Source organism: Orycteropus afer, unplaced genomic scaffold (assembly GCF_000298275.1).
Source record: "Orycteropus afer afer isolate SDZICR_OR568_19922 unplaced genomic scaffold, OryAfe1.0 scaffold00013, whole genome shotgun sequence".
Lineage (NCBI taxonomy): Eukaryota > Metazoa > Chordata > Mammalia > Tubulidentata > Orycteropodidae > Orycteropus > Orycteropus afer.
The window spans coordinates 5421023-5446825 of record NW_006921600.1 but is presented as its reverse complement, the minus strand read 5'-3'; the positions used below and the strand labels follow the sequence as shown (position 1 = coordinate 5446825).

The 25803-nt window shown below is 39.8% G+C and overlaps 1 protein-coding gene across 1 annotated transcript in view; it reads right to left on the bottom strand.

Moving 5' to 3' along the window:
• Nucleotides 1-4114: 4114 nt before the first annotated feature.
• The window catches only part of USH2A (usherin), a 1482371-nt gene continuing 1460682 nt past the window's right edge, over nt 4115-25803 (bottom strand). Inside the window, exons 67-71 of the mRNA XM_007952540.1 lie at nt 22109-22285; nt 18872-18955; nt 9532-9776; nt 6210-6431; nt 4115-4204 (exon numbers count right to left, since the gene is read on the bottom strand). Of these exons, the coding sequence (XP_007950731.1) occupies nt 4115-4204; nt 6210-6431; nt 9532-9776; nt 18872-18955; nt 22109-22285 (818 nt within the window). The remainder of the gene's footprint in view (nt 4205-6209; nt 6432-9531; nt 9777-18871; nt 18956-22108; nt 22286-25803) is intronic.

Genomic DNA, 25803 nt, shown 5'->3' with positions numbered 1-25803 from the left:
AAAAAAAGGGGAAGGAAAAAAATAATTTAAATTATTTTATTATTTTTTTTTTTAACCAGGAACAGAGAAGAAAAAAAGTTTTAACTAGGACCTGGGAGGGGAAGAATAGTAAAAAGGACAAAATTATTAATAATAATAGTAGTTGTAAAACAGACAAATAAAAGCAAACTAAACACTAGAAAAAAAGAAATTGAAAAATAAAAAAATTGGTGGAGGACAGTGTAAGGCTCCCAGGCTCCATCTGAGCACATAGACTGGGATGGAGTTCCTGCGGGTTTAGAAGGTGGGTGGGAGTTGGGGGTGGCTGCACCTCCATTCACCAAGCAGGTGTGGGTATAAAGGTAACGAGGAATGTTGCACCTTTTTAGTCGTGCAGGTCCGGAGTCTCCTTGAATTTACTCAAAAGCAGAACCTCTTCTTAAGCCCCTGGCATCTCAGAGAGCTCTGTCTTTAAATATCCAAAATGGTCAAGCCGCTTGTAAACATTCAAAATGGCAGTGCCCTCCAGACAGGCAAAAGTCCTCAGCTCAGCTCTTCTGCCTCTTCCCCACTGCTTCCCCTTTTATTCTCCAGCCACCAGAGCAGTCCTCCGTGCAGTCCTTGGCTAGCAGGGCTGATTTTTAGTTTAATTCTTAGGTTCTACCACCACTCAGGAATCTCCAAGCTGTCTGTGCCTTCAGGATCACTCCGGATCATTGCCAAACCACAGGGTCTGTATGTCTCCTTTTTTGTTATTTTCATGTGAATTCTTCTGCTAGTAGGAGTTTAGCCCACTTCTATATCCTTCTCTTCAAGGCTCAAGGGTCCAGGATTATCTTCTGTGTCTGTGTTAATTGGTTCCCCTTTTCTTTGTTGAAGAGGGTCTGTGCAGACTCTCTGCTTATTCTGCCATCTTGGAATCAATCCATTTTTATCACTGTTATTTTATTACCATTATTTAAGTTAGGTTATTTTTTGATAAGTATATTAAATTTGCTTCACATTTAATTACTAAGCAAACCATCTTCAGATGTTTTACATGAAACTTTTTATTGGAAATAAACCAATAGTCACATGTGACATAATTACATTCCTTAGTACTAACTTATTCCACCTGGCCTATGTTTCATTTGTTTAGGTTCAAGTTGTTTAGGTTGCATTATGTTTACACTGATAACTACACAATTTTTAGATCAGTATTAGATACCATGACAGTCATGTTTAGGTTTTCTGTGTAATGGAAATAACAGATCATCTAGAAACACTTCTTAGTAGGTTTTCTACAAACATCACTATGTACTTTTATCAAACAGTTAATAGTAGGAATAACAGAACATGGTAGTTCTTAAATTAAGTCAAGATCGTTGTTTGTAAGTGAGAATACAAGTCAGAGAAGTTGTGAAACAGATTTAAAGGGCTTCATAGAAAACTTCTTATTGATTACTTGGCAAGGGAGAAGTGGTGCACCAAGAAAAGTAGTCCTTTATCCAGTTTGCTTTGTCTCACTGCTTCTTAACATTAGGAGCCCCTGGGAACTTTTAAAAGTACTGATGCGCCAGCCCCACCACAGACCAGTTGAATTAGAATCTTTAGGGGTGGGTCTCCATAGTTTATCTGATGGAGGTTTGGCACACAACACCACTTAAAATAGCAAACCAAAATCTTAGGATTCTTCTCTGAAATACAAGCAAGTTTAGGTAGGTTGGTGAGATGGGAACAGTGTTTGGTGCAGAAGCCATGAGGGCTCCTGTCTCCTCTTAGCTATGAGATCAAAATGTAAAAGTTTAAATGAGTTCATGTAATAATGAACTAAGTGTCTAACTAGATGATTAAGTGGAGAATGATTGAAGATGAAATCCCCTGCAGTTCTCTATTTTGTTCTTTTGTATTCTTACAAAGTTTTATACTGTGCCTTAAGTACACATTGATAAGCCTACTTCTGTAGTGATACTGCCTTGGAAACCCAAGGAGGGGTCGCTATGAGTCAGGTCTGACTCGATGGTACTTAACAACAACTAAGTTAATTTTCCAGAAATCAGAATTATCTCAGTCTTCAAAATCCACCTGTGACTAACATATATTTGCGGAAGAGTAGGGCAAGGATAAGGATGCAAGTTCAACCTGTGGAAAATAGTGCTTCCTGTATACCTTAAGTATCTTACTTGAAGCAGAAAGTGAGCTTTAACCTCTGTTGTGCCCACTTCAAAGTGGTCCAGGCTCAGCAAATGGGAATAAAAAACAGTAACCTAAAATAGTCAATTCCATGTTTCCATTTTAGGAAGTATAGAATTGTGGTGAGAAAATTCCATTTCTTAAGAAATGTACATCCACTGCTAAATGTACATAATTATTTCAGATTTGTTTGCTTAGAGCAGCTTTAACAAGGGAACAGAACTGCTAAACACTTTGTGCTTTTGACACTTGTAATGGGCAAACTTGATCCAGGAGTTGGTCCATCTGAGGAGGTGATTTTCCACAGATTTGAAAGTAAGTTCAGAGCCCTAAAGTTTATAACTTTACCTGTTGGACTATAGGGTAATTCATAGTTTTTGAGCAGAATGATTATGGTTATACCTGACTTCATCAGTTTTTGCCAGCTCAGCTTTGGGAAAATCTACCTGCCTTTGAATGTGACTTCATAAAATATTGTTGAACAATTGTGTCAATACAGATTCAAAATGACCTTTCAGAGTCATTAAGAGCTTTAAGAATGAAGGAAGAAATACAGGTTTTCTTACATTGTTTACCAGGAAGGACCAATCTAAATGTCTTTAATTTTATGTTGAAGACTTGGGGAAAAAAAAGTTTCTTGCAGTAGGACTTTGATAAATGACTATGGAACCCAAATAGAGCAGATGACAGAAATGTTTCAACAATGCAAATTGGTACTTTTGCATTATCATCTGCTCTTAGTGATTCTAGGACTAAAACAGTTTTCTGATAAAGGGATATACTACAGAGATTATATCTATACACACCAAACCTGTTGCCATCTAGTCAATTCCAACTTATAGCAACCCTACAGGACAGAGTGGAACTCCCCCATAGGGTTTCCAAGGCTGTTATCTTTACAGAAGCAGACTGCCACATCTTTCTCAGAGAGTGGCTGGTGGGTTAAGACCACTGACTTTAAGACTGGCAGCCAAGTGCTTAACCACTGTATCACCAGGGCGCCTCATATATATACATATGTATATATATTTGGAATAACAAACCATGGTAATTTTTAAATTATCCTTCATTTCGTACAACCAGGTATATATACCTATATGTGTAATCTTGGCTTACATGGAAATGAGCTAATTTAAACGATTTCAAAAGCACAGTTTTTCCTTACATAATTAATGTGGACTAATTAAATATCACAAATAGAACAGTAGTTTCCATTTGAAATATACTAAGTTGAAGATGTCGGTGTTACCAAGTATTCATTTTTTGACAGAATTTTATTAAAACTCCAAAATAAAAACGTTGGAGTTTAAAAATGGTGTCAATAAAATGTGTGAAATGGAAGTTGGCCCCATTGTTCAGGTGGAGCGTTTCTATTTAATGATTTTTTTTTGAAATGTATAAATTAGCTGTTTAATCCTCAGATTTTCAGAAGATTGGTAAATGCAAGAACAGAGACATTTATAGTAAGTTATATAGTGCTCTGTCAAAAAGTTTCGTGAAGGTTTAACCGTAAACATTGTAGTTAAAAGAGAGTCATGTGTAACTTCAGTGCAGTTTTTGTTTTTCTCTGATTCACCTGAGCCTAAAATTGGGATTTTTCTTCACAACTGTGATCACTAGAATAGCTGTGATAGGACTGTGTCAGCCTTGACAGAATTAGGGGATTGTAAGGAGTAGCTGAAAGAAGCAGCAGAGACATCCTCTCTGAAGCACTGCCCAGTTTTTCAGCCAGTGCACTTTACTTGCTGGTAACAATTCTTAATACAGCTGTTACCCCCTTACTTTATACAACCAGAAATACAGCATTTCTTAGACCTCCATTAGGGAAGAATATGTACAAAAACAGTCCTTATCTCTTTCAAGGATGACTGGATAACAAAGCTTTTCAGCATTAATGCACCAGTCAGTGAAAAACAAGAGGAAATGTGGTACGGAGCCTGCGTTCCAGCTTCCCTTGGTGCAGTTACAGGTGGGTGTCGGTGAACGTGGTGTGTTCCTTGGTCACTGAACTGAAACCCTTGATAGCGTTCATCAGGTCTTCTTCATCCACATACTGAAAAATACACCAATCATTGGTTAGGATGTTTGCTATCAATTACCAATTTAGGGCAAAAGTAATCAGTAAGTTCTTATTAAGGGCTAATACTGTATACTCAGCCCTGTAAGGTATGATTTAAGATACAGTCCTTGCTTTAAGTTTGTCTTACTGAAAGGATCACTTCACATAAACACATGAATTGTGTGTGATTTGACTGTTATATTTATGCCATATCTTAACCTTTCTAAGCCTCAGTTTTCTCAACTGAAATGTGGAGATTTATATAAATATTTATAGATATATGATGTAAATGTATATTTAATATATATACAATTTTTATACTCATATTTTTAAGACTTCAAAGTAAGTACAGAAGTCAGAATGTAAGCTAATATGCTCTACTGATTCCCATGTTCTTACTGTATTTATTGATTTGGGCTAGCAATGTTGATAATAATGAACAGATAGTTTGGTAAGTTGCCATCTTTGGAAGCTTTTCATTGAGTCCCTTTGCACACTGTCTATAAAAAAGCAAACAAAAGTGGCTATGTGGTATAATAGCTATGTAGTCAAGTGACTTTTTTAAGATCCCATCTCCATGAAATGACTTACTAGCTTTGTATCAATAGGTCAGTTACTAACCTTTCTTAGCCTCATTTCCTTGTGTAAAAATGGGCAACATAATAGTATCTACCCCCAAGAATTTGTGAAAATTAACTGAAATAGCAGATGTTAAGCACAAAATGTAGTATTTCCAACCACTTGGAATTGCCATTTTGCATGTCAAAAATTACCAATTAATTCCTTATATTTCAGTCTGTTGTATTATTCTTGCCACTTAGAAACTTTGTATCTGAAATACAATGCATGGAATGCAACAGTCATAAGCAGGCCCATGATTTTTGAAATGAAATAAAATATCACTGCATGTATATATAAATACCATCATGTGAACAAGCAAGTACCGTGCACTTTTTAATGCTGGTATGGAACCTGGAGTCGGGAAGGTCACTTTATTACTTGCTATTAGTTAAGACAGACTTCATGGAAGTCATGAACTATGAAGGAAAAGTGAGAACGTGGGAGAGAGATGAACCAGAACGTGGGAGAGAGATGAACCAAAGAACCCAAAGGCAGAAGCAGGATGGTTAAGCTAAGTTGGTTTTTAAAAAATAATTTTATTTGTCGAGAATTTACACAGTAAAACATAAACCAATACAATAGTTTCCATGTGTACCATTGATTACGTTCTTCCAGTTGTGACACTATTTTCACCCTTTTAAGAAATTCACTGCACTCTAAGGTTCCTATGTAATCATTCACATTGTTGAGCAAAGTTCTTAATTAGCTATTTTTTATCTAATTATTCCAAAGGAATAGTACTTCAGCCGGTATCTAGATTAATGGCAAAGTGAGAAGTTTGGTGGTGGGTAAAAACACTTAAGAGGATACTCATCTCAGCCAGCTAGGGGCTCTTAACAAATACTAGGAAATGATGAGATTGACTTCCAGAGAGTTGATTATTTGTAACCACTGGACTGAAATTATGAAAGATGGAGTTCATAAACTGTAACACCCTTACTTAACATAAGTTTCTAAGAGTTCCTTACCTGTTGAGGAAAAAAAAAAACTCTAACAATAAAACGGGAAACTAGATTGATGCACCTCCTTTTTCTAATGTAACATGCTCATATTGTATGCCTCCTTTTAGGCCAGTGCTAATGTTTCCACTCACCTTTTGCCCCAACTTAACTATGGCATGTATGCTTCTTCATTTACTCATATATTTATGTGCCAGAAGAACAAGACAAAAGTGCTACCTGGCACATCATCAAAGAATTTTAGTAGCACTTATATCAAAACTAGTAAACAGGAGGTCACAAAAGCATCGAGGAAGTGCTGAGAGAGAGGCGCTGAGTGCTGTGGGGCTGCATTCAGTGAGGTACAGGAATTCTCGTGTCATCTCTACCAGTATTCTGGGATCATTAGCAAACTGCTTGTAGGGAGGAAATCAACTCACCAGTCCACTGTCGTGGCCCATGATGGTTTCCCACAGCGAGTCATCAACCAAGACTTTCTTGTCTTGAATGTCCATGAGCTGACTGACACTGTGCTGGAGAGATCCTTGGGAATAGGTTTGGCTGATTTGGCTTTGACTTGGGATTCGCAGAACAGATACACTCCGGGTGCTCCTAATACTCAAAGGTGTCCCAGACCGAGGAATTTTGGTATCAGCTAATCCCTGAAAAGAAAATTGCTGTTGGTAATTAACATATAGTGGAAACAGGGTTGAAGTAGGACAGAAAACTATCTTGCACACTGTCAATGAAAGAAGGGCTGTTTTTAACCTTCCTACAGAATTTAGCAACTGTAAGCTCTCCTGGAACACTGTGGCCCTTGGTTTCTTGGTAAAGATGAGAAAATACTAAAGGTCTTATCAGATGGCCAGTGTCCTTAGCAGCTGGAGAACTTACGAACTGGTGCTCTGGCTACATTACCCTGTGTGTTAAGGGCTTTCTGCATTGCAACAATAAGTGAGGGGCTTAAGGGGTTAACATATTCTCTTCATGCATGTCAGCACCATCCTTAGAACCCCCCTTCTCAGAGCAGTCAAAATTAACGATGCTCTCTCATGTTTACCCACTAAGTGAGCAGAGTTTGTACTTTGCTTTAAAATTCCTATGACTTGTGAAGGAAAATTGATGCCTTTGTTCCTTTTTTCTGATTCCATATGTTCCCCTCATTCCTGTCTCCAAGATCAATGAGCTCTGATACTAACACCAAAAAGAAAGCCACTCCACAATTAAGACCTAGAATGTGCCTTAAGATAAAATCTAGCTGCTGTAAGCATGTGAAGATTCTGATTTAGCAATTCAATCAAAGAAACCTTCCAGCCTTTCATGTGAGCAGTCAACAGGTCATGCAAAAGGTCATGCATTCAAACAGCACACAGAAGGTACCTCAAAGTGCATGGTGTAACTTTTTAGGGTGACATTGCTTGACACATCAGATATATCAGCCACAGAATCAAACTGAGAAAAAATTGGGAACATCAGTCAAGGTTTGGAGCATTTTTTAAAAGATGAATTGTGTTCCTCCAACTACATAATCATGGTGTTGTAAGCTGTTAAGTCAATTCTGAATCTTAGTGACCCTATAAGATAGGGTACTGCTGCCCCATTCTTAGGCTGTAATTTTTTATGGGAGCAGATCGTGTGGTCTTTCCTCCTGTGGAGTGGCTGGTGGGTTTGAACTACCGTTTTTGGTTAGCAGCCAAGCACTTAATCATTTTGTCACTAAGGCTCCTTATCATAATCATACCCTTACATTACTACTACATTGATTATATATATGTGTGTGGCGGGGGTGTTTGTATAAGGAGCTCTGGTGGTGTAGTCAAAGCATTTGACTGCTAACCAGAAGGCTGGTGGTTCAAACCCACCAGCCACTCCTCGGAAGGAAGACTTAACTGTCATGTATGCTTCTTCATTTAGTCATGTATTTATGTGCAAGAAGAACAAGCAAAAGTGCTACCCAAGGAGGGGTCACTATGAGTCGGAAACAACTTGACAGCAGTGAGTTTGGTATGACTTTGGTTTTGTGTTTGTATACATCTTAAATATAAATTTGAAAGGCTTGCAATTAAAACTACATGGTGAGTGGAAAGTAATCATTTAGTGCCTAAGGTAAGTTTCACATGCATTATTTGTTTAGTATAGAAGAGAATGCAAGGACCTTCAAAACAGTAATTAAGTTACAAGTAAAACCTGCACTTAAACTGTATGCTGTGTGACCTTGAAAAGATTAATAAAACACAAAAACTCATTCCCGAGCACCTCTGCTCTGTTTTTCTCTGTTCAGTGTGGGGCCTAAAATTCTTTTGCCAGTTTGCATCAGGAATTCAAAGGACACCTTACTTGTTCAGAGAGCTGGGGTGCCTGGGACAGCGTGACAGCAATATTGAAAACAGCTGCTTGGAGGAGAGTTAGAAGCTGTCAGTCTCAGAAACTGAGTAGGAGAATCCAGCTTGCTACTGTTCATGTTTTTACCCTTTTATGCTGAGTAGGGGAGGAGCTTATGAACATCAGCAGTGACTCTTCATTTTGCTCCTGTTGTTGTTGTTGTTATGTGCCGTCGAGTCAGCCCCGACTCATAGCGACCCCTCCTTGGGTTCCCGAGGCAGTATCACTACGGAAGTAGGATTGCCCAACCTTCCTTCCAAGGAGTGGCTGGTGGGTTTGAACCGCCAGCCGTCTGGTTAGCAGGCAAGTGTCTTAGCCACTATGCTACCAGAGCTCCTCATTAATGCAAATTATGGAGCTCTGGTAGCATAGTGCCTAAGGCATTTGCCTGCTAACCAGAAGACTGGCGGTTCAAACTCACCAGCCACTTCTCGGAAGGAAGATGGGGCAATCTACTTCCGTAGTAATACTGCCTCGGAAACCCAAGGAGGGGTCACTATGAGTCAGGTCTGACTCGACGGCACATAACAACACAACAACAACAATGCAAATTATGATGGCGTTCTGTTGGCATAGTGGTTAAAGCATTTGGCTGCTAGCAAAAGCCCGGTGGTTCAAATCCATCAGCCATTCCATGGGAGAAGGATGAGAGAGTCTGCTCCCATAAAGATTTACAGTCTTGGAAACTCTATGAGGCAGCTCTACTCTGTCCTATAGAGTCGCTATGAGTCAGATTCTACTCAATGGCAGATTGTACTGTTTTAGTTGAACAGTAGTCCCTGGCTGCTGCAAATGGTTAACACGCTCAGCTGCTAGCAAAAAATTGGAGGTTCGATTCCACCTAGAGGTGCCTTGGAAGAAATGCCTAGTGTGGTCTACTTCTGAAAAATCAACCACTAAAAACACTGTGGAACAGTTTTACTGACACATTGAGTCAGCTATGGTTGAAGTCGACTCAACAGCAGCTAGTTTGGTTTTGTATATACGCAGTAATAAGCTCCCCAGGTTAGTTCAATATACACGTCTTGTCCTCCATCCCTGACTTCCAACTGCCAATCGGAAATTCTCGTGCCTGATTGCACGTTAGAATCGTTGAAGAGTTACAACAACAATGCTTAAACCCCACCCCAGACCAATGCAGTCAGAATTCTTCACAAGAGGACAAGTCAATGGTATTTTTAAAACCTTCCCCAGTGATTCTAATGCATACCCATGTAGAGAACATGTGTCAGGTTAGCCTCCCTTGGTTCCCACATTTGGTCAAATGTCACTGTCATCTGACCCCTGATTACCATGGCTATGGAAACATTTCCTCCCTATTTAAAAACAAGTACTGCAATCCAGTGACAGGAAAATAGAGCCACACCCTTAGAGACATACCCCATGGGATTCTCCTGGTGGGTAGACACTCAGTGGAGACATCCTCTTCTGAAGAGGGACTAAGGGCGGTCTCTCTCTGATATACGGTTCCCTGTGGATCTTTCTTTGTAGGATCAGGGACAGAAAAATGGCCAATAAGATCAAGCCCAGCACTGCCATTAACACAATGAACCACAATTCACTGTAGAACTCTGCATTCTTGCTCCCCGACCCCTTCTTTTCTCCAGGAGTTGTTAGCACCAGGCCTGCAAAAGCCAAGGAGAGAAAAGGGAAACATTTCAGAAGGCAGTTGTGTGATCTATTGCCTGTTACTTTACAGTAAACTAGAAAGAAGTTTACTACAGCAGTGTGTGGCATAGTGTTTGCATTTGTTTTCCGGTGGGGGTAATAGGTCAGGGTGTCAGTGGGTTATAAAGAGGAGCTTACAGCCCTCAGAAGACCTCCTGGCATTGCCACTCAGGATGGAAATCACTACTGCCTTTGCAAGTCCCTGTGAAAGACATGGAGGGGGATGGAATTGTTTAAAAGGGTTACCAGTGTCACCTTGAGGGTGGCCTGTTTCACTGCTGTGTGCACTGAGAGTACACACCTCTCTTGAGCAGTGGTTCTCATGGGGCTGAGACCATGGCTGCTGTTGCTGCAGAATCTTCATTTAGATAAGCAGTGCTGTGGAGATCCACGCTCCCTCACTTCATGCTCATGTTGGATAACCCAATAAGCAAGGTATGCACGTGCTTCCTTGTGCTAACTTACCAATCCGTAGTAAATTGTTTCACGTTTTTTCACATCAAAAATACTGCTTCTAGGTATGGCTGGCATCTGTCTCTCTCCCTGGCTCACAGCACCTTCCTACAGAATCAGAGGTTTTCAAATTTGCATTCCCTGACGAGGATGGAGTACCCAGTGTGGTGAAAAACAGTAAACATTGTGATGTGAATAGCCTAAGCTTACTAACATGTTGTCTTGATACCTTTTGTCATGTGGCTTCTCTTTTAAATAGCAACAGCTCTGCAAACCATCCGTCAAATGTACTAGGAAAGCTTCCTATGGAAAGATATCATTTTGCAATGGGACCACTTATGCCCTTATTCCCATTTGTGTGTTCAGAGTACAGTCAGTGTGATTCTCTGCACATGAAGCTAATCAGCATGGGTTAACTGGAATGATCATTTTTCCTAGCCAGGTGTATGCTGAAAGAGCCCTGGTGCACAACGGTTAAGTGGTTGGCTGCAAACCTAAATGTCAGTGGTTTGAACCCACCCAGCATTTCCATAAGGAGCTCTGGTGGTGCAGTGCCTAAGGCATTTGACTGCTAAGCAGGAGGTTGGCACTTCAAACCCACTAGCTACTCTGTGGAAGGAAGATGAGGCAATTTACTTCCACAAAGATTTACCGCTTCAGAAACCCAACAGGGGTCACTATGAGTTGGAATCAACTGGATGGCAGTGAGCCATGGGAGAAAGGCCTGGCAATCTGCTCCTGTAAAGATTATAGCCAAGAAAATGTACGAGTCATAAAATCTAGTCAACAGCACCAAATCACAACACAGGCCTATGCTGAGTGCTTTACTGGGATAAAGCCTGGGCCATAACAGTGTTGTCAAGTCTCGTGGATGTGGGAAAAACTGAAAGGAGTAGGGACAGGCAGAAGGAAGAGCTGCAGGCATCGATGCATGACAGCATGAGGCAGGGGACTCATGCAGTGAGGTTGGCAACCTGAGCAGGGGAGCTTCTCAGAGATCAGCCCTAGCCCAGCAGCTACTGGGCCCGCTCAGGAAGGCTGTGGGTCCCACATGACTGCCATGCAGGCTGGTGTGCAGTGCAAGCCAGAGAGCTGCTCCTGTAACGCAAATGCCTACAGCCAAAAGGCAGATGGACAGACACAGTTGCAGATGCCTCATCACTCATTATACAAACTTCCCCTTTTTCAGCCCCTCAAGGACTGTGTGGGCCTGTCTGACCTTCAGACCCACACTCTCAGGGGAAGGATTAAAGTGAAGAGCTCAGAATTAGGGTGAGAATATTTAAGGTAGGGAAAGTAGGTGACTAAAACATAAATTTTGAACTACGTGAGAGGAGGGATATGACTTTTGCTACCTTAACTCTGGTGTTGCAACAGTTAAACCACAAGATCCGTGGTTTTTATCCACCCAGCGGCTCTGTGGGATAAAGAACTAGTGATCTGCTCCCATAAATAGTAAAGCAAAAAAACAAAACAAAACAAAACAAAAAACACCCAAACAAACAAATTGATTGCTCGTTGCATCCATTTCCACTCATAGTGACCCTACAGGACAGAGTAGAAATACTCCATGGGGTTTCCAATGCTGTAATCTTTATGAAAGCAGATTGCCTAATCTTTCTCCTGTGGAGCAGCTCAAACCACTGACCTTTTGGTTAGCAGGCAAGCATTTAACCCTTGTGTCACAAAAGCCTACGGGGTAGTTCTGTTCTCACATGGGATTGCTATGAATGGGATCCACATGACGGCAAACAACAACAACATCGAGTTGTTAAACTACTTCTTGTTCTTTGATTAAAAAACTTCATACTGTTTCCCCTTTCAAAAATGAGGGGTTGGACCTAAAGCTCTGATCTAATCTAACTTCATCAGGTTTGAATTCCCCTAATTAGGATCCAGTGTTTGTTGGTTGATTAAAAACAAGCAAACCTTGGTTATATGTTAGAAGAGTTGCATTTTCTCTGTGTGTGGCACAGGGCTATGTGCCAAGTGGACCCCTTGCTTGGGAGGACTCAGGGGAATGGAGAGCCGTCAGCCTGAGGGAAGCCTCTAAAGGGGAACAGCTCTCAAAGGAATTGCCATTGAGAGACTCTGACTCATAGAGACCCTATAGAACAGTCTCAGGAAAATCAGGTCTGTGTGAGTTTCCTGCTTGGAGGCTGCCTTCAGGCAAGAGAACAGGAACGTTTTAAAAGTTATACCATAAAAAACGAAAACTGACTGTGGATATTAGCTGGGCAATACATCTTGGAATTTGCCATAGCCCTTCATAGTCCTCATTGTTCCCTCTGCTCTGGGCCAAGGCCAGCCTCCAGACCTGCTCGGGCCTCAGTGTTGGAAACCTCAATTTGTATTCATGAAATGGCTGGAGATTTCTCCTCTTTTATGGAGAGTTTGAAATCAGGATAGTGCCTCTTGATCGTTCCCTCTTTTCCTTTCAAAGCACCTTGTCATTTCAAGGGACTTCTCCTATGCTTCCACTGGGAGGCTTATGCTCAGGGTTGGAACTTCCGTAGCTGGACTTCAGTTCTAAAGAAAAACCCAATTCCAGACCCGTGGCAGAGTAAATAGCTCCCTGTTAATTGCCTCCCTCAAGGGGACACATACCTCCCATTGACCAAGGTGACTAGGCCAGTGGGATTTGGAAAGTGAAACAATCTCAGTTTTGTGGCATGGCTGTAAGTGTGGTCTGAGCTACTTGGATCAGAGTCACTGGGCTAAAAGTGCAGATTCCTGTGCCCTACTGAACCGGAAGTTCCTGCTGGGGCAGTATGCACTGCTGTGATTCCTATGCAGATACCTGTGCATACTGAAATTATGAGAACCATTGGTGAAGAAAAAGAACTGGGCGGGGGTCAATAGAACCATGCTCAAGTTCTAGTTTTAGCTTGTGGAACATTCCTGAGTATAAATTACTGTGTCTCTCAGACCTCCATCTGTCCACCGGGGGAAGCATTTGGTGTTTCTAAAAGAATATCAAATGAGGTCTGTTCTATGCCACAGCTGCTATGAAACAAAGTGATACAGACATGTGGAAGGAACTATGTTGGATGTGGGAAGAAATTTTATATAGTGTCTAGACATACGAATTCTGAAAACACAGATAATATATTATTTTTACAGACCGAAGCTGCCCTTGATGGCAGTATATGTACTCACCTGTGTTTCAGAATTTTTGGACATCCTTATTTTTCTAAAAATAGTATGTGTATGTGTATATAGCATTGTTGTTGTTAGGTACTTTTGACTCATAGCAACCCTACATGCAGCAGAACGGAAAAACTGCTTGGTTCTGTGCCATTCTCACATTTGCTGCCATTCTGGAGTCAATCCTCACAGCCACGTGTCAACCCATCTCAGTGAGGGTCTTCTCCTTTTTTGTTGACCCTCTACTTTATCAAGCATGATATCCTTCTCTAGGGACTGGTCACTTCTGACAACATGACCAAAGAATGAAAGAGGAATATTGGCCATTCTCACTTCTAAGGAGCATTCTGGCTGTATTTCCTCCAGGACAGATTTGATCATTCTTTTAGCAGTCCATGGTACATTCAATATTCTTCACCAACACCACGATTCAAATGCATCAACTCTTCTTTGGTCTCCTTATTCATTGTCCAGCTCTCACTTATGCATAAGGCTATTGAAAATACCAAGGCTTGGGTCAGGCACACCTTAGTCTTCAAAGTGAAATCTTTGCTCTTCAACAATTTAAAGAGGTTTTTTGCCACAGATTTGCCCTGTGTAAAAGTCATCTGATTTCTTGAATGCTGCTTCCACAGGCACTGATTGTGGATCCAAGTAAAATGAAATCACTGACAACTTCAATCTTTTCTCCATTTATCATAATGCTGTTTTACTGGTCCACTTGTGAGGATTTTTGTTTTCTTTCTGTTGAGGTGTAATCTATACTGAAGGCTGTCGTCTCTGACCTTCATCAGGAAGCGCTTCAAGTCTTCTTCACTTTCAGCAAGCAAGGATGTATCATCTGCATATCGCTGTTTATTAATGAGTCTTCCTCCAATCCTGATGCCACATTCTTCTTCATATAGTCCAGATTCTCAGATTATTTGCTCCATATATAGATTGAATAAGTATGGTGAAACAGTACAATCCTGACGCACACCTTTCCTTATTTTGAACCATGCAGCACCCTCTTGTTCTGCTCAAATGACTGTTTCTTGTTCTATGTTCTACATTCCTCATGAGCAAAGTCAAGTGTTCTGGAATTCCCATTCTTCACAATGTTATCCATATTTTGTTATGGTCCACACATTTGAATGCCTTTACATGGTCAATAACACACAGGTAAACATCTTTCTGGTATTCTTTGCTTTCAGCAAAGATCCATCTGGCATTAGCAATGATATCCCTTGTTCCATGACCTCTTCTCAATCCAGCTTGAATTTCTGGAAGTTTCTTGTCAATATATTGCTGCAACTGTTTTTGAATTATCTTCAGCAAAATTTTACTTTCATGTGCTGTTAATGACATTGTTTGATAATTTCCATATTCCATTGGATCACCTCTCTTTGGAATGGACACAAATATGTATTTCTTCCAGTTGGTTGTCCAGGTACCTGTCTTCCAAATTTCTTGGCATAAACGAGTGAGTGCCTCCAGCATTGCATCCATTTGTTGAAAGATCTCAATGAGTATTCTGTCAATTCCTGAAGGCTTATTTTTCACCAGTTCCTTCAGTGCAGCTTGGACTTCTTCCAGTGCTATTGGTTCTTGATCATATGCTACCTCCTGAAATGGTTGAATGTTGATCAATTCTCTTTGGTACAGTTACACTGTGTATTCCTTCCATCTTCTTGTGATATTTCCTGCACCGTTTCATATTTTGTCTATAGAATCCTTCAATATTGCAACGAAAAAAAGTAAATAATAAATAACCAAATTCACTGTCATCAAATTGATTTGACTTATAGCGACTCCTCCTTGGGTTTCTGAGGCACTATCTCTATGGAAGTAGATTGCCCAATCTTCCTTATATTGCAACTAGTTGTTGTTATGTACTGTTGAGTCAGACTCGACTCACAGCGGCCCCTCCTTGGGTTTCTAAGGCAATATTACTATGAAAGTAGATTGCCCAACCTTCCTTCCAAGGAATGGCTGGTGGGTTTGAACTGTTATCCTGGTTAGCAGACAAGTGCCTTAGGCACTATGCTACCAGAGCTCCTATTGCCAACTAGAGGCTTGAATTTTTTCTTCAGTTATTTCAGTTGTAAAAATTCTAAGTGTGATCTTTTCCTTTGATTTTCCAACTTCAGATCTTTGCACATTTCATTATAATACTTTACTTTGTCCTGTCAAGCTGCCCTTTGAAATCTGTTCAGCTCTCTTACTTCATCATTCCTTCCATTCACTTTTGCTATTCTCCATTCAAGAGCAGTTTCAGGGTCTCTTCTGACATCCATTTTAGTGTTCTCTTCCTTTCTAATCTTTTTAATGACTTTTTGCTTTCTTATGTATGATGTCTTTGATGTCATCCTACAGCTTGTCTGGTCTTCAGTCACTGGTGTTCAATGCATCAAATCTATTCTTTAGATGGTCTCTAAATTCAGGTGTGATATACTTAAGGTCATATTTAATCTCATGAATTTGTTTGGATTTTCTTAGCTTCAACTTAAACTTGGACGTGAACAATTGATGGTCTATCCCGCGGACAGCCCCTGGCCTTGTTCTGACTGATGACATTGAGCTTCTCTGTCGTCTCTTTCTACAGATGTAGTCTATTTGATTCCTGTGTATTCCATCTGGTGAGATCCACATGTATAGTTGTCGTTTATGTTATTTAAAAGCAGTATTTGCAATGAATAAGGTGTTCATTGTCCAAAATTCTATCATGTGATCTCTGGTGTCATTTCTATCACCAAAGCCATATTTTCTAACTACTCATGCTTCTTCTTTGTTTCCAACTTTCACATTCCAATCATCAGTAATTATGAATACATCTTGATTACATGTTTGGTTAATTTCAGACTGCAGAAGTTGGTAAAAATCTTCAATTTCTTCTATCTTTGTCAATATATTGCTGCAACTGTTTTTGAATTATCTTCAGCAAAATTTTACTTGCATGTGCTATTAATTATTGGTTGTCCATGTAGCTGTCTTCCAAATTTCTTGGCATAAATGAGTGAGTGCCTCCAGCACTGCACCATTTGTTGGAAGGTGCACCATAGTTGACCCTGCTGGTAATTGAAATACTGGTGGCATAGCATCCAGCATCACAGCAACACACAAGGCACCACAGTGCGACAAACTGACAGATGGGTGGTAGTATATAACATTAATCATCAGAATTTAAATGTGGTTAACAGTCTCAATTCTGTCCTCATGGAAAAGCTTGACATTTCTCCATTTTGCCCTTTGGAATTACAGAATATCACATTTTTTTGATTCAAAGATTATGGGTAGAACTCAATTTAAAAGATGCTCCTTAAAAATTACAGTTTTATGTCTTCAGCTAAGTTGCTTGTTATTAACAGCTGATCATAATCTTTTATGGAGGACATGAGACAGAAATTTCCCTAATTCACCATTTTAGACTCTGAGTCCAGAATGTCATCATTACCATCAACACAAATTGGAACTAAAGTGTGCTCCCCCTTCCTCTGATCTCTCATTCCTCTGATTTCCTTCTAAGTCATGTTTTGTTTTATCTACACAAAGTTATAGAGCTCTTTATTGACAGGAATTATGATTAAGAGAAAAGTTTAGGCAGGTATCTCAGGTTCTCTTTACATTTTTAATTCAGTGGTTTAGCATTTCAGGAATATGTCTGAATTATTAGGGATCCCTGTCCGCACAGTGGTTAAAATGCTCAACTTCTAACCAAAAAGTCAGTTGTTTGGACATACAAGCCAATCTGCAGGAGAACAATATGGCAATTTGCTTCTGTAAAGATTTGCAGCTTTGAAAACCCTGTGGGGCAGTTCCACTCTGTCTTATAGACAAAGTGGGAACCAAATCAATGGCAGTGAGTTTGGTTTGGTCCTAATTATGTGCATAATGTATCTATTGTTGTTGTTGTTGTTGTTGTTATGTGCCGTCGAGTCGGCCCCGACTCATAGCGACCCCTCCTTGGGTTTCCGAGGCAGTATCACTACGGAAGTAGGATTGCCCAACCTTCCTTCCGAGGAGTGGCCGGTAGGTTTGAACCGCCAGCCTTCTGGTTAGCAGTCAAGTGCTTTAGCCACTATGCTACCAGAGCTCCTAATGTATCTATTAGAACATTAAAAAAAAAATATTGTGATTTGGGTGCAAATTTAAAGAGCAGATTCATTTTACTCTCAACAGTTCATACACATTTGGTATCATGGCACCGATTACAATCCCAGCAATGAACAGCTCTCCTTCCATCTCCTCCCTGTGACTACCGCTTCCCTGTGCCCTTCTTTTCTTTGCACTCCTGTCTGGCCAGCCTTCCCTCTGTGCAAATGCTGCTCTTCTGATCTCTCATGGCTGATTGATCTAAGGGGTGCCTCTCCCTAACATAGGTGGATGCATCTCCCTGAGATAGCTGTTCTGGTTGCTGGCCTTTCTACTGTTTGGCTGATGGCTAATTCACAGAAGTGAGTCCAATCCCAGGCCTGAAGGATAACCCAGGGCCATAGCCTCAGGGGTTTCACCATTTGACCAGTAATTCTGGTCATTTTTTGTGCTTTTAAATTTTGTTCCAATTTTTCCTCCCACTTTATTCAGGATCTCCAATTTTGAGCCTTTTCTGAATGGTTGGCATTGGCAGCAGGGCACCACCCAATTTTTCTGGTCCTAGGGTCATGACAGCTGAGGTTCCCATGGTCCATCAGACCTGTGGACTAATTGTTTCTATATGCCTTTAATTTTCTTCACTCTTATTTGATCTAGATGAAGGGAAACCAATAGTTGCAACTTAGATGGCCCCTTGAAAGCTTTTAAGACCCTTGTCACTAATTATCAAAGTAGGATGTAGAATAAGATTTTTATATATATGTTGTGCCAGCTGAGCTTAATGTCCCCCAAGACTATCCATGGTCCTGAGCCCACAGGTCCAGTGACTCACTCCTTCAAGGTACTTGGTTGTCACTGAGAAGCTACTCCAAACTTGTCCTCTGTTAATCTATAATGTATATGGATATTTTTGTAGCACAGATACACAAGTAGGAATATTATTAGGCAAATACATGTATAGTCATGGGCATATTCCCATTTACCAATCCACACCTAATCTATCCACAGCTGTCTATGCATCCACTCATGCTTGTTACTGATAACACAGTATTGTGTGTGCAATAGTATTTGCTTCTGTTGTCTATAACTTTTGTGCACCTCTCTGTGCCCTCCTCTTCCCTATTGTTATTGTGCTGATCACACACTTTTGACCTTCATCCAAATCAATACATGACTCTTAACTGGTCAGTAATGTTCCCTTCCCTTCCTTCCCATCCCTAGTAACCAACGAAGCAAATTCTCTTCCCCTAAAAAGCTTTTTATAACACCTAATTCCTTTCACATAGTCTTTGCTAATAGATCAATATACATAGTATAAAATAAACATACATAAGAAAATAAGTAGGTGCTACACTAAACATAATATGAGTTAAATGTTTACCAAGCCCAGTAGAGGTATCATACTGGATTAAAGGTGTCTTCACACTTCCTTCATCTGTAGTGCAGATGACCTGGAAAAAGAAGGCTAAACAAAAGGAAAAACTGGTAAATGACTCAGTCATTCAATACTTGCTAATAGTGAACATACTTTCTTTTTCCCTTAATGTACTTTTTTTTTTTCCAGAGCAAGTTTAGGTTTACAGAAAAATTATGCAGAAAGTGCAGAGTTCCCTCACCCCTGCACAGTCTTTCTCCTATTATTAACATCTTGTGTTTGTGTAAGGAGCTCTGATGGCACAGTGCCTAAGACATTTGACTTCAAACCCACCAGCTGCTCTGTGGAAAGAAGAGGGGGCAATGTACTTTTGTAAACATTTACTGCCTCAGAAACCCTGTGGGGGTTGCTATGTGTTGGGATCGATTTGATGGCAACAGTAGGTTTGGTTTTGTTTGTGTGTGGTACACTTATTACAATTGATGAACCAATATTAATACAGTATTAACTAAAGTCCATAGTTCACATTAAGCTTCACTCTTTGTGTTGTACAGTCCTATGGGTTTTGGCAAGTGTATACTGTCATGTGTCCACCATCACCCATCATACAGAGTAGTTACAGTGCCCTTAAAAATTCCCTGCACTCCACATATTCATCAAATGGGCATATTTTTAAAAGAACAATATATCATAGCATAGACAATTTGAAAATAGGATCCCAGAGGAAGTTGTGAGACTTTTACCAATATTTAATTCTAATTAAACATTATTAAGAATAAAGCTATAATTAGTGTAATAACAGTATATCCACCAAGTAACAGAGTGAAGAAGGTTAGCGCTTCTACAGTAAAGGAAAAGAGTTAACAGAGGAGTAATAGAATGTCCTAGGTGGCACAAACGGTTTATACTCAACTGTTAACCTAAAGTTTGGCAGTTTGAACCCACCCAGCAGTACCACAGATGAAAGGCCTGGTGATCTGCTTCCTCAAAGATTAAAGCCAACAATGGATGGCAACAGGTACAGTTTTGGTTTGGAATGGAATATACATACATATATACATATACATATACATATACATATATATATATACATATACATATACATACACATATACATACACACACACACACACACACATATATATACGTATATATATATATATTTGTTGTTGTTTTTGTTTGCTGTCGAGTCGGACCTGACTCATAGCAACCCCTCCTTGTGTTTCCAAGGCAGTATCACTACGGAAGTAGATTGCCCCATCTTCCTTCTGAGGAGTGGCTGGTGGGTTTGAACCACCAGCCTTCTGGTTAGCAGTCAAGTGCCTTAGGTACTATGCCAGAGCTCCTATATATTTGGCATATCTTGTTCTGCACATGGTCTAAACTAATTCCTTTAAAAGTTGTGGTTTTACCTCTTAGTAAGACCCAGAGTTCCTTATTGAACAGAAGAGCTCAAAGGGATTTTAGAGTTCACATGGTCTAACTTCCCCTCTTGATAGCTAGGAACCTGGGGGAAGCAATGCTGCAAGGTCACACAAATGATTAAAGGCCTGGCTGGGAAAAGAACTCAAATCTCCCAGCTGTCAGGCCAATCTTCCATCACAACAAGCTGCCACAAATGATAAAAAATGTGAACATGAAAATGCAGAGCTGAATTGAAAAAAAGGTTATCATTAAGTAATATAAATGCAATTGACTCAGTGGGCAGTGCGAATGGTTAATGTACTGGGATATTAACTTAAAGGTTGGAGGTTCAAGTCCATCCAGAGACACCTCCAAAGACCGCCCTGGAGGTCTACTTTTGAAAAATTGAAGCAGGTAGGAATTGAAACAGGCTTTCAGGTGTCTGGTGTTTTTTTTCCTTCCTAATCGAGCCAAACTTCGACAAACTTTTTAACCACCACAGCAGGATTCTGTTTTCTATCTAGCTTCTCACATGCTCCTTTCTTAGCTGCTTTGTTAGTTTATCTTACAGGGAGATACTAGACGTTCCAGGAGATCGAAGACAAATTGGTAACAAGCTCAGACAAGCTCAGTTTTGGCCCATGGACATGCACAATGAGAGAAATGGAATGCAATTACTTGGAACTAACATCTCGCCTCTGCCTATGCCCCGATCAGCTGATCACTGGAAGTCATTGTAACTCATCTGGCATTCAGTGCTACATTAAAAGTTGACTGTTCCTTTAAACTGGGGCTAAGGAGACTGCAGCCAATTCCCAACGAATTTAAGATCAAATTCCTGGAATTTTTATGAATGTGTATAACTTTCCCTTCCTTAGCCCTATAAAAGCCTCAACCTAATCCCCTCTCAAGGAGTCATATTTGGGTGCATTTCTCCCAGCTCCTACTAAGTGCTTAATAATAAAACCAACTTTCTTTCTCATTAAAGTCTGGTGTGTTCTGTTTCTTGGCCTCGCAGTGCACCAGGACCCACTTTGGGCCAGTTTCAAAATCAGTCATTTAAAATCCTATGGAGCACAGTTCTACTCTGACGCACAAGGGATCACCATCAGTTGGAATCACTGGACTGCAACTGGTTCAATTAACCAAGCTGGGGGAAGAGAATTCAGCTTTAGAGGAAAAAGAGATGTGACTTGCAGGGACAAACGCTGAGGAAACCCCTTACTCAGGGTCATTAAGCATTAGAAATGGTCATTGTCTGATAGGGCTCAGCTTGGAGAATTAGGATGGATCCATCAAGAAAATCTCTGAAGTCTCTAAAAATGTACTGTTTTAGGATACTAATCGACTACATCTGGGTGCGATTTTCTTTGTGAACACAACATGCCCTCCTTCCATCCTGTTCTGCCATGGTGACACTTACATCACATGGAGTCTGCACTCTCCTCAGGGTCTGCATCTTTATTGCAATGAACTAGGCAGCAAATTGGAGGGGAATCCTCATTTATTCTACATGGAAACCTTTTCACAAGAGCCATTGCCACTGAGTGGATTCTGACGCATAGAAACCCCACAGGACATAGTAGAACTGCCCTATAGGGTCTCCAACTTTATAAATCCCAAGTTTATAAATCTTTATGGAAGCAGACTGCCACGTTTTTCTCCCAAGGAGTGGCTGGTGGGTTCAAACCACCAGCTTTCCATTATGCCACCAGGATCCTTGCTTTTCCACAAGAAATGGCCACTTAAACCAAGACATTTCCATAATGACTACTTTCTAGTCATACAGCTGGGGAACAGAACACCTTGCAAATGGAGACATGGGAATCAGAAACTAACTTTTGTCAGCTGTCCTTGGTATGTAGAGGGTAGTGTCGAAGCCACTGTACACACGCTGTCCTCCATCCATCAACACGTATTCCTTCAGTGGGCCATTCAGAAGAAAAGTGCCACTCCAGTTGACACACACCACAGACAAATTGCTGTCCACAGAGAATGGGGTTTGGTACTGAGGTACTGTTGGGAGAAAGTTGTATGTTCTAAAAATGGTTGCTTCTCTGTGTGTGTGTGTTTTAATATAACCACCCCCACCCCCCAAAAATCATTACTGGAACGCTTTACTTTTTCTTTAGTGTTAAAAAACTAGCATTGGGGGTGAAAAGAAAACCAACGGGAACATATATGAAATGCTTTCTCAACAACTTTGCACCTGCTTTGCAAAAAAAATCAATGGAGAGTGGTGTTTTATGAAACAAAACTATTAACATACAATGCTTCTGTTCACCAACATAACCCCAGAGCTCATATTTTGTTGCATTTTCCCTCTTTTAACAGGTAAAGTATCTTTAACACTATTAACTACTGTAGATAGCTATTTTTCATATCAAATCAATATTTATTGCTACAAAGCCCCAAGGACTAGATGAAGTTAATATATTTTTTTTTTTCTCCAAACTAAACTGCTTAGAAGGTGAATTATATCCTTTTGGCAACCATTTATTTTTAAAGCTTTTTCCTGGACCGTTAGTTTGTTTTCAAAGATAGTTAAAAAGCCTTGCAAACAGCAATTTGAGTATAATAATTCATTGCTCTGACTAATCAATCAATAGCACAGTACATTAGTATATCATCAAGCTCAGAGCTCTTAAATATTATATCAGATATAGAAGCAACTTTGTGTACATTTTGCAGACATGATTCCATTTCATTTTTCAGTCTTATAAAACAAACACACCAAATTCCCTACCTTGGCTCATCTTTCAAATGAATAATTTTTGTAGAAACAAATGAAAGGATACCACATTATTGAGCCAAATCAGAATCTGTTTCTCCAAAATAATCGATACATTTGTAAAAGCATTAAGATCCATCTACACACAGAAATGGCTTTTAAGAAAGGAGTGAGTGAGCTGTGAAAATATATTGGCTATTTTCTTTTTTTTTAAAAAACTATATCTGTTGCTTATGGAATATAACAAAATATAGAGTAATTATGCCTTTATGTTCTTAAGATTCAACTCTGAAAACAAATAGACTCTTAATTTCAAATTAAAACATTTTCATAAAGGTACAAGAAAAATTTCCCCAAACAGCAAAACAAGATTTAGCAAGCCCTCTTAAAATCTTTATGTCTTTCCAACTTTAATCTTGCCTAATAACATAACACACCACACTATTCTATTTATCGATAGCTTCCTCTGACACCTAAATTTAATAGATTTCCATTTCTCCCCTATTTCATAACAGTACAAATAAAGAGGCTTCTAAGTAGTATGAAAACAGAAAGATAGAAGCTTTATTTGTCTTGCAGCATGGGGGACCTTACTGAAATGTAAGAGTAAACAAACAACTAGGAGTAACATGTTTATGTAACCTCCCCAAATGAGACTGAGAAAATGCTACTCTGCTCCTAGCACTTGACATCCTTTATCTCACTTAATCTTCAAAAGAATCCATTTTTCTGGTGAGGAAACTAAAGTTCAGAGAAATTAACCATCTTGCCTGAAGTCAGCAGATAGCTGGTAGGAGATCAAGGGTTTGACTGCAGGCCTGCTTGACTGCAAAGCTGCTCTTGCTATGATAGGGTACATTTTTATTTAAAGGAGTGCAAGTTGCTAATTCACTTTATGGATGCTTGTCATAAATTGTCGGTGGTGTGTCCGAGCTGACTTGTACCAATTGTCGAGTCTTCAGTAATTTAGTGAGCCAGTTGTTAAACACAACCATTATTAAAAATTAAATTACATAAACATAAATAAATTACCTATGCTTTAGAGGTTATTTGCATCTAGTGTATCTGTTTGATGGAAGTAATATATAATAGTGTGCTACTACCCAGCTCTGCATTTAGTGATGGCATGTTGTTTGCTTGAAATCAGCTGTGGTAGGAGTATTTACACCATGGAAATAGGCAAACATTTCAAATCAGGATCATTCTCCTCCAGAAGATGGTTATTAAACATTTAAACATCACCTCTACTCTCCTACTGAAGGTATAATTCAGACAGAGGGGGCTGATCACATTGCGTATGCTTCTCCAGGCCCTTTTCTGAGTATATCTGAGTTTATCTGACATCAGGTTTAGATAAAGCTGACAATTCAATTTAAAAATTATCTTTTGCTTTGCATTCTCTGATTAATGTTTCTCTCTTCTAGTGTGTACAATGAGTTAGCAGGAGCATAAATGGTACAAAAACTCATAAATGTACTTTTCCAGGTGTGTGAATTCAGTAAAGAGAACAAACTTCTACAGAACCTGGTCTTCTTCCGTGATAGTCTAGCTTCCGGCCCCTTCTCCAGTGTGAAAGGAGACCAGAAAGGAAAGAAGTCTTAAATCTTTTTACTTTCTTCTTTCAGCACAAGAAAGTTATAAAATATCTGCAAAAGCTAAACTTCATGACTAAAAAGAGATTTGGTTATAATACTGCAAACTTCACATGTTTTCTGCTCTGGCCAGGCCTCTTGGCCAATGAACACAAAAGACTGGAAAAATTAATAAAATCATGAGAATGGATTGTGGGTGTATGTGTTGTTGTGTGGTGTTAAAGCAATTCTGAGTCACAGTGACCCTCTAGGACAGAGTAGAATATCCTCATAGAGTATCCAAGGCTGTAATCTTTATGGAAGCAGACTACCTCATCTGTCTCCCTCACAGCAGCTAGTGGGTTCAAACCACTGACCTTTTGGTTAGCAGCCAAGCGCTTAACCGTGGCACCACCAGAGGTCCTTGTATGGGTGCATAGTGAAAAGTAATTGGCTTTTTTTGTAAGAAAGATGATGATGATGCTTTACCCTCACTCCTTGCATATAGTGGCTTCATTATTATTATTATTATTATTGAGATTTTACATTTACCTAGGGATTAAATGTGTGTCTCACATTTCTTTTTGTTTTTGTGAAGGGATGGCATGGGAGAAAAAGGCAAAAAAGTCAGGGGAAAAAGAAAAAAAGGTACTGCACTGTGTGATTTGATTGAGTCCCCAAAAAGTACTGATTGTGTGGTGGACTACAATCAATGTGAGAAGTTTCATACACATTCGCTCACTCATTAAACAATAATGGATGTCTAAGTCATTGTGGCTAGTGCTGGAGACACAACTAAGAAAGTAAGGATTAAATGAGTTGCAGATTGAGAGGGAAAGATGCAAGCTCTGCTTGGGACCTGTCAAATGTAAGCTGGTTATAAGAAGCTCAGAGAGAAGCTGATGTGGGGTCTGAACGTCAAAGCTGAGAACTTGGGTAAGAGGTAACCATTTGGGAGTCAGCAATTGTAGCCTAGGACTCCATGAACTCACCAGTAAAAGGAAGAGGAGACAACATAACAGAGATGGCTTCTAGGAAGGAAGAAACTATAAAACAAGAATTAAAAGAAAATGAAGCAGAAATAGAATGCACCCAACAGCTTTCTGATCCTGACAAATCTTTGAAGGATAAAGTTCCACCAAGAAGAAACGACTTCATTTCTGTACCACATATTCAACCTGTGGATCCCAGATTCAGATAGGGAAACTATTTCCAGGAATCCTTAGAGAAAA